Source organism: Rana temporaria, chromosome 3, assembly GCF_905171775.1.
Source record: "Rana temporaria chromosome 3, aRanTem1.1, whole genome shotgun sequence".
NCBI classification, from domain to species: Eukaryota; Metazoa; Chordata; class Amphibia; order Anura; family Ranidae; genus Rana; species Rana temporaria.
In genome coordinates this window covers 57,026,096-57,043,788 of record NC_053491.1, presented here as the reverse complement: position 1 = coordinate 57,043,788, position 17,693 = coordinate 57,026,096, and the positions used below count along the sequence as shown (strand labels likewise).

At 46.1% G+C, this 17,693-nt stretch overlaps 1 protein-coding gene across 1 annotated transcript in view; it reads left to right on the top strand.

The window, feature by feature from the left end:
- Nucleotides 1-14,349, top strand: part of SLC30A4 (solute carrier family 30 member 4) — a 45,058-nt gene extending 30,709 nt beyond the window's left edge. Inside the window, exons 5-7 of the mRNA XM_040342615.1 lie at nt 3,304-3,409; nt 3,680-3,814; nt 13,821-14,349. Of these exons, the coding sequence (XP_040198549.1) occupies nt 3,304-3,409; nt 3,680-3,814; nt 13,821-13,969 (390 nt within the window). The 3' untranslated portion in view covers nt 13,970-14,349. The remainder of the gene's footprint in view (nt 1-3,303; nt 3,410-3,679; nt 3,815-13,820) is intronic.
- Nucleotides 14,350-17,693: the final 3,344 nt, after the last annotated feature.

Below are 17,693 nucleotides of genomic sequence, written 5' to 3'. Positions count from 1 at the left end.
CACTTCTTGTTCTTCTGTCTGTAACTCCACACAGCAATGCAAGGCTTTCTCCCTGGTGTGGAGAAAGCCTCTTGAGGGGGGATGGGGCGAGCAGGAGTGTCAGGATGCCCACTAACACACAGCTCCTTTCTCTATCTGCAAAGTAGAGTGTCCTGACCCTCCTGCTTGCCCCCTTCCCCCTCAAGAGGCTTTCTCCACACCAGGGAAAAAGCCTCGCATTACTGTGTGGAGTTACAGACAGAAGAACAGGAAGTGAGGATTTCTCAGAAGAAATAAGGACATTTAAAAGCAAAATTGAAGGATGCGGTAAGTGAAGGAGGACTGCACTAAGGTAAAGGAAGCTATTTAGGGGAAATACATTTTACCTTTACAACCCCTTTTAACTTGTTCTTTTGAGAGCGGTCCTTACAGGCCCAGGTCGGTGTAAACATTACTTTGTTTAGTCACCTTGTCTTTAGTGGTGTATGTAAATTCTCAATCACTTTGAACCAATTTGCTGTGCACATTGTACTCTGTTTAGTCACAGGCAGAATGTAGGATAATGTTTTTAGTTGTATTGGCCTATGCTGAGCGCTCTCAGAACACAGGAAAAGAAAAGGCAGCGGTAACCGAATAAACAGGATATATTTGGAGAGTTGTTGGGTGTCACTATTTGAAAGAGCTCATGTGTTTTTAAAGAGTACAGATTTCCTTTAACCCCTTCCCACCTGCAAGCACTACATATAACGTTCTACATACATTGCCTCCTCACCTTTTATGAAAAAAATAATAAATGTGCAGGTAAAAAAAATGTGCATTAATTTTTCTTTTGTTTTTTAATTGGGAACCTGTAAGGCATTGCACCCACGATTATTAGCAGAATATGGATGTAAATCCATGGTCTAGTAGGCTGTCTAACTGTCTGTACGTACCTCCCAATATGGATGGAAAGTTGCTCAATGAACTTCCTAGAGCGCTCAACAGCCTTGTGGTGGTTCATTGAGAACTTACAAGCCAACAGCCGCAAAGCCTGTTGGTACTTTTAGTTTATTGATTCACAGAGATCTGTGAATCACTGATGTAGCACTGCGGGTAGAGCCCCTCATGGCCACGCTCTCTTTGAGTTCTGACAGCGGGTGTGAGGAGAATATCCCTGGATTGCTGTCACGAGGGGTCTGATGCTGAATATGTTACACCCAAGATATGGGTGGTAACATGTTCAGAAAGGGGAACTTTTTCTTTCATAAACCTCCTTACTTTCAGAGCCTCATGTGTCTGACGGGTGGTTCTCAATCCCGATTTGTCACTTACAGCTTCAGGTTCTGCTAGTAATCAGAAATCGGTCGTATTTCCCGATCATGTGATTATCATGTCAGCTGTGACAAAATGGCTACATTAAGGCTTTGTTAACAAAATAAGTCAGCAATTTGAGATTGGTGTTCTTCTGTTAAAGCGGTGGTTCACCCTCAGTGACACGATTTTACCATCGAGACAGGCATTGTAGCGCGAGCTACAGTATGCCTGTCCCGATTTTTTTTTTTTTTTTTTACCCCCGTACTCACTGTGTACTCGTACATTATAGATTTCGGCTCCCGCGGGGAATGGGCGTGCCTATGGAGAGGGAGGATGATTGACGGCCGGCCCTGGCACGTCACTCTCCCCGAAGACAGCCGGAGTAGGTCTCGGCTCTTCACGGCGCCTGCGCACAGGCTATGCGCAGGCGCCGTGAAGAGCCAAGCCTATTTCGGCTATTTCCGGAGAAGCGTGACGCGCCAGAGCCGGCCGTCAATCATCCTCCGTCTCCATAGGCACGCCCATTCCCCGAGGGGAGTCGGTATCTTCGATGTACGAGTACACGGTGAGTACGGGGATAAAAAAATCGGGACAGGCATACTGTAGCTCGCGCTACAATGCCTGATTTTATGGTAGAAGAAGAAAAAAATTTTTTTTTTGGGTTTATAGGGTGTACCCCCGCTTTAAGTACTGTAATAAAAAATAAATAAAAAAAATCAAGATTTTTTTTTATTAATTTTTTTATTTTGTCGACCTATAATGGGGAAAAAATATTTTTTTATTAGGACTCATTAACAGCAGCTTCTGTTCTATAATGCAGCCACTGGCATGCGATAAGGTGACAGCAGTGCTAATGTGCCAGCCCTGGTGCATCACACTTTTTTTTTTTTTTTATTGAAATCATAAAGTGGCATTTATTTAATTTTCTATTGGATGCAGTGCAAGGCAGTGGATTGCATTGTGCTATGCTACTGCATACTGTACTTTTTTCCACTGCACATCCACCTTTCCTGGTGTAAATAGGCCCTTGAAGGGAACCTAAACTCAACAAGTTAATATTTGATAATGTTGTAGGGAACACCTAGAAATGTGCTTACGCAGTACCCTGAAAATTACTTTTTGACTTGAGCTCTCGGAACAGTTTGGACTTCCCGGTATGTTGGGATGCCTAGGCATTTCTGTGTTAAAGCAAAAGTAAATGTTCTATACTAAGCATTGAGCAAGCAATAAATGCTGCCCTCCCTCTGTGTTTTTCTAATGCTTCATAATGTTTCTAATCAGTTTAAATACTTTTAATTTTTAAATCGGTTTCCCAACGGTTACATGACTACACATGTGTAGTCCTGGGTCCTAGGTGGCTGCTGTGAAATGTGATGGTGAATTCCCAGGGCTGTAGAAGGCCTCAACACCCAGAACAATGGCACCCATATGGGGATTCCTGACCGTTGAGCCACCCAGGACCTGTGCAGTCACATGACCTGTAGGGACCAAATTTTAAAAAGTATTTACACTGATCATTAGAAACTATGTGCAGCATTAGTAAATTTGGAGGAAAGGCTTTTCCTTCTTCATTAACAACATCAAAGCTGTATATCTGCAGTGTGAGATCTAAGGCATTGCTACCTGTGACTGCTAGTCTCAGGAGTGCTGCTCACTGTTCTTGCTGAAGAGTCTGTCATGAGAAAGCATAACCTTGTCTCTGCCAAGATGGCTACCTGCACACAGATAGTGTAGAATAAAGCATGGCAAGTCCATAATGGGGGTAGAGCAGCTGCAGGTGGCTCGTCGGCTGTCCTGAGCCTGATGTGCTAGCATAAAAGAGTGACAATTACAATCACACTTACAGAATCGGGCAACTATTGTTTTCTGATTCCTTTCTACTAGGAAGGCGACCAAAGACAACAGGCCTTGCCTAGATTTGGCAATGTATCATTTAAATGCCATCTTGATTGTAGGACCGGATCACAGAATTTACATATTCTGAAAAGCAAAACCACAAAGCATATAACGAATAATTTTTTATCTTTTCAGCCAGAATACAAAATTGCTGATCCAATCTGTACCTACATATTTTCTGTACTTGTCATCGGCACTACTCTGAAGCTTATACGAGACACCGTGCTTATAATACTTGAAGGTGAGCAGAATCCTATAAACACTGTTATAATAGTTTTTTTATATCTGACAACATGTTCGTAGATTTACATTAAGACCGCTGTGAAATTTGCTGACAATAGTGGATCGATGATTGCAATCTTCTTACACAAGCTAGTTATTGTGCAATTGTTCTGTAGGGAGTGTCGGTTTATGATTAAACGGTATTAAAATTTTTACACCAGCAATATATGCAGAACTTGTTTACACATGAATGTCCTAACTTATGAAATCCTACTTTACTTTATTCCAGGAGTTCCTAAGCACCTGAATGTGGATGAAATCAAACACGACCTGATGAAAATAGAGGATGTGTACGCTGTAGAAGATCTTAATGTGTGGTCACTGACCACAGGGAAATCTGCTGCCATAATTAATTTACAGCTCAGTAAGTTAGTGCTGAATTGTGACTATAATGCTGCAATAGAGAGTCCATTTTAGAATTAAAGATTTGCTTCACCTTTTGTGATAAAATTGCCTATGCATTCCAGGATCCCCATTGCAATTAAAGTGCATTTTCTCTTATCGTCCATGGACGGACACAGCTCCTTAAATCTTGACAAGTGGGTTATGTTCCCTGTTTACAGGAGAGGACTAGGCAGAAACATGTTAAATAGTTAAATACATGTTACATTAACAGAGTTGAACAGCCCCGCCCAGGGGGCGGTCCCTCCAGACATAACCCTCCTCACTGCAGCTTGCAGCCTCAGTTTCGTTCTGCCTAGCAAAGGAGAAGGACGTATGGCTCCCTTTGGGCCCAGCGCCCTGAGGAGAAATTTTATTTTATTCTATTTTATTTTCACTTTTTCTTGAAGAATCTTCTTTCAACTGTTGGCTGAGAGACAGGCTGGATATTATAGATCCTTGTAGTCTACTCAGTCCGACCAGCAAGCGTGGGCACACCTATGCAAAGAGGCTTGGTCTGCCACGCCATACCCCATGACTCCTGGGGGGGCCAGTGAGCTTTGCTCCGAGGTCCACATATGACTGAGCTGTGGTGTTGTCTCACTCACAGTGGACCGGGCCGACAGCTACCTCCATTGCGGTTGTAGTTCTGTCAGGAATGCGTCAGCGAGTCCTCGCTTGGACGGGTAAGTACAGTCCCTCCTGCTTCGGTGGGTTGGTACGGCTGGGCATTCCTGGGGTTCGGGGGTCCCTTCCCCTTACTTCCCTGCTCCTTTCCCTTGCTGCATTGCTAACATTGCCGCTGTCAGGGGGGAGGGGGCCTTCCTGAGGGGACTGTGTTATCTGGCCTGTGCTTTTTCTTTTTTGTATTGGGCTTTCCTGTGAGGTAAAAAGCCCTGTGATGAGCACAGATGTTTATGATTATACTTCAGCAGACGCTGACTGATTGGTGACACCTGTAACGGTTTTGCTTTTTATGCTGTATCTGTGACTTGTCCTTAAATAAAACAGCCCTAGGAGGCTTTTTCTGTTTAAACACAGGTCCCTGCAAAAGTTACCTCACGGTTCTTTTCCTCACAGGCAGCGCTGGGCAGTCTCCTTCTGAGGGAGTCCCCTGGTTACCCCTGGTCAGCGCAGCAAGTGGGTGAGAGGCCCTGAATAGGGCTCTAGGAGCTTTTGTCTATTTGTATGGACAGGTGTGCATATTATAATACACACTATGTAAATATTGGAGTCAGTATCTGGGTCCTTCCCCACATGCTGGTGGTGGCAGCAGGTGTTAGCACCTGGGATTCCCACAGAGTTTTTATTGTTAGTCCTGGACACAGTTTGTGCCAGGGTGGGGGTGGACTGCGGGCGGGCGGTAAAAGAGTGCCCCCTTCCCCGTTATCCCCTGGGGAATGCTCTGTTATGGAGCCATGGACTAGGTACCTAGTTAAAAAAAAAAAAAAAAAAGGCAGAATAAGGCATTTATGGGTGCGCTTTTTACTGCTGCAAGGGACTCTCCTAAGCTGCATAGTGCAGCTGGGTTTCCGCCGAGGGCTCGGTCTTTTTTGGATCACACAAATCAGACCGCTGTGTAGGTTTTTTCCTTCTGTGCCCTTCTTTGATAATTTCTGAGATGCGGAGTGAGAAAAGCCACTGAGGGCTTTTGTAGTCCCTCACCGCCGGGCGGGAGCTCCTGCTTGTATGGATCTGACTGATAGAAGATCCGAAGTACTGACCCGTTCCATGTTTACCATGCTGGGGTCTGGCTTGCGGCCTATTGTGGCCACTACACTGGGGTCTCAGTGGTCGCTGGCGCTATTTTTTGGGAGGTGTTTCAATTACATTGAAAACTCCCATTGGCGCCCATTTTATCGTAGCCACGCTATGGCGCAGCTTACATTGTGCTGGCCATTTTCCTGTGGCCGCGTTCTGACCGCTCGGCGGCCATCTTGGAGTAGTCCTGACCCCTAGTGCTGTATACAACTCACAGAGTGAGCATTTTGCACCAGACAGTGGAGGAGCACCGACTCTCTCCTGAGGTTATTAGCCTAGCGGACCAGCTGGTCCAGGGCCTCATATAGGTCTGTGATGCTTCATTGAATGCTGCGCCCTTGTTATCCAGGGCGTCTGTTTCAGAATGGTTTTATGCACACGGTGGTGTAGTGCTTAACTCCATTACTTGGCAGCAAAAGAGTCATTGGTTCGAATCTGCACACTGACGCCAATCTGCACACTGACGCCAATCTGCCTGGAGCTTGCATTGTCGCTCCCTGTGTCTGCGTGGGTTTCCTCCGGGTACTCCGGTTTCCTCCAAAGACATGTGTGCATACACCTACATAATATACATACACACTATGTGTGTGTATTATTTAGGGGCAACCCTCCCAGGCCGTCAAAGGCCCAGCTGGGGGACTAATCTGTCCCTGGGTGCATAAGCCGATCACGCCGGCACCCAAATCCTGACAATGTATGTAGCCTTCCCTCCCTGTCTCTAGGTGGGAGGGGCGGCTTGCAGGTTCACAATTCAGTGAAACCTCCCTGCTCTCCGACTAGTGGGTCTGCGAGGTGGTCTCTTCGGAGTACTAGATAGGGTTTCTCCTATCCACAGAACAAAGTTCTGTCCTTGTGTCTTCCCCTCCCGGCCCGTCGGTCTGCCTTGGGCAGTGTGGGATTTGCTAAGCTGCAAGGTAATTTTACCTTTCCTGCAGGACGAGAGTTTTGGGGGTTTTCTATGGGCCTCAGGCCCTAAATACCTTTGTGAACGTCGGGTAGTTCCGCATGGAATCCATTTGTTCGGTGGTAGCTGCGCTTCATCCGGGGGATGTCATGACGTCCTCGGACATCAGGGACGCATACATGCATGTCCCGTTTTGCACATGTCACAGTGTTTTTTTCTGTGCTTCGTGATGAGAGAAGGGTCTCTGTCAGCCTGTGGCCCTCCCTTTTGATCTGGCGTCAGCACCATGGGTTTTCAGCTAGGAGCTCGCACTTATTTGAATTTTGTTGGGACAGCGAGGCTTTGCCTCATTGGCTACTTTGACGACTTTCTTCTGAGAGCAGCTTCTGTCTCCGACCTAGTGGATGGGTTATTCCCATTCAGACCCTCCGAAGATTCGGGTGGATGTTAAATGTTTAGGCCAGAAAGTGTAGCTCAGTGGCAGCAAGCCTGCCCTCCATGTGTGCGACCCAGGGTTCAAATTATGGGCATGCTAGGTTCCAACTCAGCGTTGGAGTATCTAGTGTTGATCCAGACTCCTCAGTGGCAAAGGTCCTTCTTCCCCTGGAGAAATTGCAGACTCTTCAGTCTGCAGAGAAGGTATTGGCATCACGCAATCGGTCTTCTCTCCGGGCGCCTGCTGGTTCGGGGTCTGTGGGTAGCCTCCTTCAAGGTGGTACTGTATGCCCAGTTCCACACCCTGGTTTTCCAGTGGAACTACTGTCCAGGTGGTAAAAATCTCTTGTCTCTGAAATCATTAGATTCCTGTGCGCCACCTAGTCAGAGTCTCTCTGAGTTGGTGACAGAGATTCCCGACTCTTCGGTCCGGGAAGTTGTTCCTTCCTTCCAGTGGTCGGTGTTTACGACGGATGCCAGCTCACGGGTTGTGAACCTGGAGGTTCACAAAACTGGGGGGTCCAGTCGGCCCTGAGTCGCTGGACTTGCGTGGACCTATGACCACACCTCCTTGAATGTGTCTGGTCTCGGTAGCTACCCAGGGTCGGGCCTGGCTAGTGCCTGGTGGGAGACCGCCTGGGAATACCAGGTGCTGTCTACTGTTCATTGTCCTACTATTTTAGGCGATCAGGCTATGCTTCTCCTTGTGGTCGACCGATCTGGTTTCAGCCGGACAACGCCACGGCCGTGGCTTCAGTCTACCATCAGGTATGCCGGCAGGCGGACTACTGGAGTCGCCAGATGCTGGACCAGGGCGACTGGTCTTTGTGCTTGGGGTGTTTCGGCTCCCTTACAGGAGGTGAGCCTCACATGGCATGGATCTCCTGGCAGCTTGTCTCCGCCGCAAGGGTGTCAGTTAGTGGCCAGGTCTAGTGATCTTGTACAGACGCGTCAGTCGCGCTGGTGGCCCTGTGTTGTCTGTATCGGTGATTTTTTGCCATTCCTCCATGGTAGTTGCTTCCTCGGCCGCTCCACAGAGTGGATGCTGAGGAGATCCCGATGATTCTAAAAGCTCCAGATTAATCTCGGCGTCCTTGGTACGCTGATATCGGGCGCCTGGTACAGGAGGTTCCTGTCTCAAGGTCCCATACTTCCTCCTGTTGTACAGTCACTGACTTGCTTAACATGGTTATTGGAAGCCAGACTTTAGGTGACCAGGGTCTGTCTGACTCGGTCATCTCAACAGGGCACCGTAGTCTTCTTCCGGAGGATCTACCGTCGCACCTCTCTTGGTGCGAAGGGATGGAGTGACGTCCACGGGTGTACTCTCGGTGTCCAGGGTCCTGCTGTTTTTAAAGCTTGGATTGGATCTAAAAATTGCTTAAAGCACCGTTTGGGGGCAGATTTCAGCCTTGGCTGTGTTCTTTTAGTGGCCTTTTTGCGGCCCGTTCCCTGGTGGGTCCCCTTTTTTTGTGTGCAAGGGGTTTGTCATATACTTTCCCCTCTTGGCCCATCTCTTCCCCCATGCGTTTTGACTCTGGTGCTCTCGGTTCTTCAGGAACCTTCCTTTTGGAAACATCAGAGAGATTTTCTCTTGACACTATCTCAGAAGGTGGCCCCTTTAGTGGCCTTTACCTCTGTTAGAGGGGTTTCTGAGTTTGCGGTTTTCTCTTTAATTCGCCATGCTTGATCCCCCATAAGGATTAGGTGATGGTGCGCCCGCGACCTTCCCTTCTTCCGAAGGAGGTTTTGGCCTTTCATACTTTAGGCGTGGTACGTGCTTTGCGGGTATACCAGCCTACTACGGCTCCATTTCGGAGCTTCTGACTCTCTTTTGTGTCGGTGTCTGGTCCACAAAAGGGCCTGGCGGTCTCGTCGACCACCATTTCTCGGTGGATCGGGCAGGCCGTCATACAGGCCTATGCTCCTAAGGGCGGGCCCCCCTTTCCGGTCACGGCACTTTCGACCAGGGCAATTGGTGCTTCCTGTTTTTTTTTTTTTTTTCCCGACATCATGCGTCGGTCTCACAGGTGTGCGAGGCGGCGATTTGCTCGTCCGTTCACGCTTTTTCCAGAATTTACATGGTTGCTGTGAGTGCATCTTATGATGTTTTTTTCAGCCGCTAGTTTTTGCCGGCGGCTGTTTAAAGTTGCACCTCCTCCGTTGAGGAGTTCTGCTTGTTTTGGGGTGAAGTTAAAATTGTTTTTACTGATATATTTCCCACCCCTCGTTTTTTGACACTGCTTGGGGACGTCCCACTTGTCAAGATTTAAGGAGCTGTGTCCGTCCATGGACGATAAGAGAAAATAGGATTTTTTGTACTCACCGTAAAATCCTTTTCTCTGAAGTCCATGGACGGACACAGCTCCCACCCCTCCTTTTTAGGTTTGTACTGCTTGTTACGAACTGAGGCTGCAAGCTGCAGTGAGGAGGGTTATGTCTGGAGGGACCGCCCCCTGGGCGGGGCTGTTCAACTCTGTTAATGTAACATGTATTTAACTATTTAACATGTTTCTGCCTAGTCCTCTCCTGTAAACAGGGAACATAACCCACTTGTCAAGATTTAAGGAGCTGTGTCCGTCCATGGACTTCAGAGAAAAGGATTTTACGGTGAGTACAAAAAATCCTATTTTTTTTTTTCAACATCGCACATGTAGGCTGTGCAAGGCCGCTCCTAAACCATGCCTAAACTACCTGCCTATATGTACCAGGTATTGAGTGCACACCCCAGGTTCACAGAGACAACAGGTCTGGCTTATTCTTTTAGTAAAATAAATAAATACATTTTCTTTTCATTAAAGGTTTAAAGTATATAGGTACATGGCTAATTCATAAAACAAAACCAGTACCAACTATCATCGTATCAAGTAACAAAACCACAACATTCCATACACTTCGCTCAGTTATTTTTGTATAAATGTAATCGGGTCTGGCTTATTCAAATAAAACCTGTGCATGTACAATGTGCTCTCTTCCTTTGTCGCAGCAGAGGCTGAGCTCAGCATTGTGTGACAGAGGAAGAGAGACCGCACTTCGCATGAACAAACCAGATCGCTGGTTCCTGTGAACCCGCACCCAAAGTCTGGTGATTCTTCCCATCTATGGACAGAGTATTTGTATTGTATCTGATGCATTCCTTACAGGCTTGCCCGCAGTTTTTGTAGAGAATTGGAGGATGACGTTGCCATGCAATCACAGGAAAATAAGCATCTTCACCAGCATACCTTGGTATCAGTGCTGGTGCTACCACTAGGCAACCTTCTAGGGCACACCGCTGCCTAGGGGCGCCCGGCCACTGGCTTTCCTCCGTGTCTGCAGGCTGAAGCATGTAATTAGAGATTCATTGCAGCACTGGAGCCAGTGCTTCCTGAATAGCGCCACCTGCTGTCACATGGGCAAGGCAAAAGGGGTGGAGTCAATGGGGGCGGCAAAATTAGGTTTCTCCTAGGTCAGGGGTGGCAAACACAAGGCCTGTGGGCCGAATCTGGCCCGCCAGGCCTTGTTGTGTGGCCCGTGTAGCGGCATGCCAGCCTCCACCTTATGTTCTCACAGCAGCACACTGTATAAGCACGATTTTTTTTTTTCCTGTCCATAAACTTCTATGGGACAGGAGAAGCTGTGTGTAAATGTAGGGGTGTCTGGCTGCATCTGTGTTGGCTCACTGTGGTCATTACAATGTCACAGTGCACAGTTCCCCCCCCCCCCTCCCCCTACACATATGGGAGAGGCTGAGTCGGCTCTGCCCACAGTACGTAGCGTACCCCTGAATTCCTACCCTCTGTACATAGCGTACCCCTGAATTCCTACCCTCTGTACATAGCGTACCCCTGAATTCCTGCCCTCTGTACGTAGTGCGGCTACTCATATACATCTGGCCCTTTGAGGGCAACCACACTGCTGATACAACCCTCGACTAAATTGAGTTTGACACCCCTGTCCTAGGGTGTCAAAAATCCTTGCAGCAGCCCTGCTTGGTATAGTTATAATCTTGTCCTTTATTCACGTAAAGTAACAGGCATCACAGGCTAACATTTCGGGACCTCACACGATCTGTTTATTTTTTAATCTGCCTTGAAAAAGGAATCCTGTAAGGTTTCAAAACATCGACCTGTAAATGCGTGTTACTTTGTGATCAAAGGACAATCTTATTACTATACCAAGGTAATGCTGGTGAAGATCCTTATTTCCAATCTAGGCAGGGCAGAAGCATAAGGACAGGCTTTGGAGAGGTCACACACCACCTACAGGTAGGATATGAAAATAATATTTTTTTTAAAAACCAAAGCATTGTTTTAACATACTGTGGATGCTTGAATGCACGTGAACTTTTATTGTAAACGTGAACTAACCCTTTAAATGTACAAATGTAAATGCTGGCTAAAAGGATTTTGTGATGAAATCTATTGTATGTTGCGTCTATCTGCAGATCTCATCGGTCAGCTAGGTACAGGTGGTTTGGATTCAGCTCTTCTGTTGTAGACCATTCGTATTTATGTTATGAAATTCTGTAAACACAACTTCAGTCTGTACAATTTTTATTTTCTATGGTTTTAAAAATTCTGTGTACATTGAATTCTAGGCTTGCCATCCATGAAAATTGGTTATTTAAAATGCAGTACATCTCTTCAATATCTGCAAAAGTCCCCCATGTTTTATCTCTTTTGAAATTCCGCAAGTAGAGAAAAATCCCTTTCAAACCTGGCACTGTTCCTGCCGTTGACGCCAATGATGGGGCACTGTTCCTGCCGCTGACGCGCACTATTCCTGCCAATGATGGCACTAGTTCTCCTCCTTGCCACAGGTGCAATGTAATTTGTTTTACTCCAGCAAACCACCAAGCTGGGGCATTTTTCACTCCAACTGGCCCTCCTAAAGGACGGTAAACTGGCTCCTTGTTTAACCACTTCCCGCCCGGCCTATGGCCGATTTACGTCCGGGAAGTGGTTATGAAATCCTGACAGGACGTTCTAGAACGTCCTGCAGGATTTCATGCCGCGCGCGCCCGTGGGGGCGCGCATCGCGGCGATCGGTGATGCGGGGTGTCAGTCTGACACCCTGCATCTCCGATCTCGGTAAAGAGCCTCCGGCGGAGACTCTTTACCACGTGATCAGCCGTGTCCAACCACGGCTGATCACGATGTAAACAGGAAGAGCCGTCGATGGCTCTTCCTCACTCGCGTCTGACAGACGCGAGTAGAGGATAGCCGATCGGCGGCTCTCCTGACAGGGGGGGTTAGCGCTGATTGTTTATCAGCGCAGCCCCCCCTCGGATCGCCACACTGCCCACCCTGGATGCCCACCCTGGAGCACCAGGGTGGGCAAAAAAAAAAAAATGACAGAAAAAAAAAAAAGTCTAAAAAAAAAAAAAAAAAAAAAGCATAAAGAAAAAAGATGCCAGTCAGTGCCCACAAATGGGCACTGACTGGCAACCTGGCAAAAATCAGTGCTGCCACCCCAGTGTCCATCAGCGCCACCCCAGTGTCCATCAGTGCCACCCCAGTGTCCATCAGTGCCACCCCACAGTGCCCATCCATGCCCAGTGCCCACCTATCAGTGCCCATCTGTGCCACCCATAAGTATCCATCAGTGCCGCCCATGAGTGCCCATCTGTGCTGCCTATGAGTGCCCAGTGCCGCCCATGAGTGCCCATCAGTGCCGCCTATGTGTGCCCATCAGTGCCGCCTATGTGTGCCCATCAGTGCCGCCTATGTGTGCCCATCAGTGCCGCCTATGTGTGCCCATCAGTGCCGCCTATGTGTGCCCATCAGTGCCGCCTATGTGTGCCCATCAGTGTCGCATACCAGCGCCGCCAATCAGTGCCACCTCATCTGTGCCCGTCAGTACTACCTCATCGATGTCCATCAGTGCCATCTCATCGGTGCCCATTAGTGCCGCCATATCAGTGCCCGTAATTGAAAGAGAAAACTTATTTACAAAAAAATTAACAGAAAAAAATAAAAACTTAATTTTTTTTCCAAATTTTCAGCCTTTTTTTAGTTGTTGCGCAAAAAAAAAAAATCGCAGAGGTGATCGAATACCACCAAAAGAAAGCTCTATTTGTGGGGAAAAAAGGACGCCAATTTTGTTTGGGTACAGTGTAGCATGACCGCGCAATTGCCATTCAAAGTGCGACAGTGCTGAAAGCTGAAAATTGGCTTGGGCGGGAAGCTGCGTAAGTACCTGGTATGGAAGTGGTTAAAATGTTTGGAGATCCCTGGTCTTATTTTTATGATAAGTTGCTATTTTTGTCAGTTTCTTCGGCATAATACAGTAATTGATCTAGCAGCTGCAGTGCTTGTTCTCTGTAGTAATGAGAATTTCAGTGAGGGTTAAATATGGCATAATTAAATATCTTTCATGAGTTAGTCCAGTAAACTAACACAATAATCCTCCTTGCCCGCTCCTGGTCCCCTCTGTATGTTACCTTGTGGGTTATGCTCAGGTAGCGGGCGTAGTGGCACGACTATCTGAAGTCCCCGCTCTTCTCGCTTTTTTTTTTTTGCACCACTTCCAGGATGGAGCAGTGTGATTCTGACTGGTCAGTGCCAGCACAGAACATCTGTAATCCACGGGTGCTCTACCTGCGGCCCCCCAGCTGTTGCGGAACTACAAGTCCCATCATGCTTCTGCCTTTGGGAGTCATGCTTGTTTAATTCACAGCCTTGCAATGCCTCATGGGACTTGTAGTTGGAGGGCCCATGCGTCTAATCCATTCTGGAAAGGGGTAGAAGAGTGGAGATTTCAAATAGCCGCATTGCTACACCGGCTGCGTGGGCACTGACATCTCATCATCCATGCAAGTACAAGTCTATAATGTTCATTTTTTTAATTTATTGTTTCTGAAAAGGTAAATCTAATATTTCATTTAATGGTTTATTTTTCATTTCAGGTCCTGGTTCAACATCAAAGTGGGAGGATGTACAAAGCAAAGCCAGGAAGATACTTCTGAACACGTATGGAATGTACAAGTGCTTTATTCAGATGCAAAGTTACAGACAAGAAGAGAGCACATCTTGCGCCACCTGTTCCAGTGCCTAAGTCCTGTGGACTGCTGATGCCTTGCCACAGACCCAGCAGAAAACAGCAATATATTCGTTCACCTTGAACCCTTTCTATAGAGGAGACGGTGCCTTCTGCAGCACCAGGGAAGCACACTTTTTATCAGAGCCTGTGGCGCTACCAGAAAGAAAGGCAATGCACCATCGTGAAGTAATATATAGAGACCAATTTTAAAATGCTGTTTACAGATATAAGCAAGTTTTGCACATACCTCAGATTTTAGGGTGAAGAAATGCCCTGACAAGGAGGATCCAAAGAACACTATTTTGGTGATCATATCTAATGACTATGTCTTTATTTGATAGGACACGTTTCTAATAAACAGGTGTATCCGCATTCATCACTTGGCCCACAAGAGACCTATTGCCTGGTAATTCTTTTACATTCCTACCAGTTAAATGGTTATAATACTCCATAAAACAAATCCTTCCAGGCCAGTTTTATTGGCTTTCTGTTCCAAAGGTTAAGCCGTTCAGTTATATTTCAGTCCTGATGAAGCACAGTCTCCATAAACCATCGTTATTATCACAACAGGTTTACAATGCAGCCTCAGGGGGACGATTGACCGCGCTTCATGATTAACGTTCTTTCACTCTTCTGTTCAGCCGATTTCTGTGCTGCAATGACTCCTCTGTCTAGATAATAACTTGTAAGGAAACGTTCGCTCAGGTTTATAAAGTGACCTGATTCTTGTGCTATAATTAACCATTTTACGACGTTTGATATCCTTAAACAGTGTTTCTCTCCCCCCCCCCCCCCCCCCCCGACTTATGTGCTATTGAAATTTAACCTTGACAGCCCTGCCTTCCAAACAATATGGCTTCATTCACATTCTGTGGTTCTTAAAGCTTGACGAGCTGCTTATTTATGTGCCTGCAGGCAACATTTTACTCTATGGGGACACGGCTGCAAGTCCTAAGTGGACAGGTGTGCAGAGATGGGTGCATGGTTCTGAATGCAGACGGTGTGCATTTGAGGCCGCTCACCTACTCGTCCAATTAGGTGTACATCTGTATCAATGGAGGAGTTGTGTCCCCCATAGAGAAACAAGCAGGTCATTCACATGGCCCCTTCATGTGTTTTAAGGGCTTGCTTAAATGTGCAGTGCCCTCTGAAGAGCAATCTGTGTTGGATCCCTCTTCAGAGGGCATTTTTACTGGCAGTGAGAAGGTATTGTGGTGTCTCCTCACCACCTGATTAACCCTGTAAATGCCACAGTACCAGACCACTATCGAAGGCATTTTCTGTGTTGTTCCATAAACTTGGATTAGTGGTAACGACTGCTGAATGTGACCTGCTGTTTTAATTTTTGTGACTGGATGTCCAGGTTGAGGGTGGTGTTTGGGGAGCAGTAAAACGGCTCAACTGCCTAGCTGCACATGTGAATGAAGCCTAAGGAAGCAATGTTTTATATGAAATATAACTGGTTTTCTTTACCTTCCTGCATATCAACCAGTGTTGTACTTCATTCCTATTTTAAAAAATATTTAGATGCTTTCTGTGCTGACAATGATATTTTCAGTACCCAGAGGTTTTCAGTTCTGTGCAAACAGATGTGCCAATATGTGGCCACAAAGTGTTGATACATATTTTAAGGTGAATGCTAGGCAAGCACCTAAATATACTATGACGAGAGATTTTATATATATATATATATATATATATAATATATAGTTGTTTTTGTGATCCAGGCACACCCCTGCCAGACACTACAGACTTTTTCACTGACCGTCACAAATTCAGCAGCATAGCTTGGTCAAGTAAACTAGTCATAACACACCCCAGCCTGTTGATTGACTAACAAAAGAGCAGCAGATCGCTGATGAGGTCCTTATCCTGCTCTCTGCCATTATGTACATAAGCACTACTAGAGAGCTTGCTTGACTGCTAGTGCTGGCCCCTCCACTTCCCAGTCTGCTGGTCAGGGGATTGTGGAAGGTTGATACAAAGACGTATTTAGGTTATTACACTATATGCATTTATTTCTAATTAACTGCGTTCTTTGGGAAGTTTTTTTTATTCACTTTTTTTTTTTTTTTTTTTGTGCTTCTGAAACGTAGGAACTATATGGCAGCTTCTGTCTGTTTCTATTTCTTTATGCTTTCAGAACACAAATGCTATTTTCATAAGGGACCGTTTTATCATCATGACGGCTATCCTTGATTCAGTCAGGCTCAATTTTGAACAGTGTTAATTTAGGAAATGGAGGGACCAGATTTACTGTATATAGATTTGACAAAGGTTCTGTTCCATGCCTATCGCTGTGAAATCTCCATAATACTTAGGCGGTGAATGTAAAAGTGATATTGGAGTTCTAGATAGACACAGCTGTGCTGTTGTCCAGTATTTTCTGTTGTCCAGTATTTTCTTCTATTTTTTGAGAATCCTGCAGTGATATTTTTCCTGATAAATTCCCCGCACAGCCCCTGTGGCTGATTTATCTGCTGCCCACTTTCCTAAACTGGACACACACTTTTAGCGTTTTTAGATTTGCTTGGTTGTTGGCTTTCACACTCCAAAAAAATGGATATCGTATTTTAATTCCACACTAGATGTGCTGAGAGAGGTAGTAACTTCAAAAAGATATCTGTATTTTTAACGCAAGTTCAATTGAAGATGGAGGTAAATCTTTTCATTCATATTTAACCCACATTTCTGAATAATCAAATTGCGTTAAAGCAGAGGTTCACCCTAATTGTCAAGTTTTGCTGTTTAAAACCAGCAGCCATAGTACTGTGTTGTTTTTTTTTTTTTTAAATCGGCCTCCTTACCTTGGAACAAGGGCCTTTTGTGAGCTGTCACTCACTTTTCCCCGCGGGAGTGGGCGTGGTTTCGATAATTCCCCGATCAGCGCTATGTCTCCTGGGAGTCCTGAGAATCCCAGGAGACGCGCTGTGTTTGAAATCCTGCGATATCTCGCGGGTCACGTGACTAGTCTGGCTAGTCACAGCGGGGAGTGTCCTTTTCAGGACGCTGCCGGCCGTTGTCCTAGCAACTATTCAGTGTTAACGGCGCGGCTCGCCGTCACACTGCGCATGCGCGGGATAGAGCGGTGAATGCTGGGACAGCATTCACCGCATCCCGGAAGATTATACAGGAGGGGTTCAGAGTGCCCGCAGTTAAGATGGCAATGTCCATCATACATTTTTATAAAATAAACTTTTGGGGGAAATCGTCCTGCTAGCGGCTGCGAATATGAGACTGGTGAGTACAATTTTCTTTGTACCATCAGCGTTACAAAAACGTATTTAAAAAAAAAAAATGTTTTCCCGCGGAACTCCTGCTTTAAGCACTATTATATTTGTAAATGCTATTAAACCTAAGCCCAATGTTTACTGTATAGATACTTGAAATCTGAGTTCAGTACAAAACGGGCCCTTTCACCTTTACACCTGTTCCGTCACATTGATATCCCACGTTGATGCATTTGTTTTCATGCACTATGTGCAGTGATCTTTTGTTTTTCTTATGCTGATCCATTGAAATTCTGTTAAAACATAAGTTCACATTCACTGTCATATTTTGAAAAAAATGGCATGGCTATGTGGGGCTCCATCTACACAGCTGATTCATTTATTCACAGGAATTTGTGAAAGAGAAAACTACAAGTCCAGTCTGCCAGTGTTTTTTTTTTTTTTTTGTTAACCTATGCAGTATTATACCTAAACTGCAGGGGTCTATATTACCCCTTTACCAGTCTCTA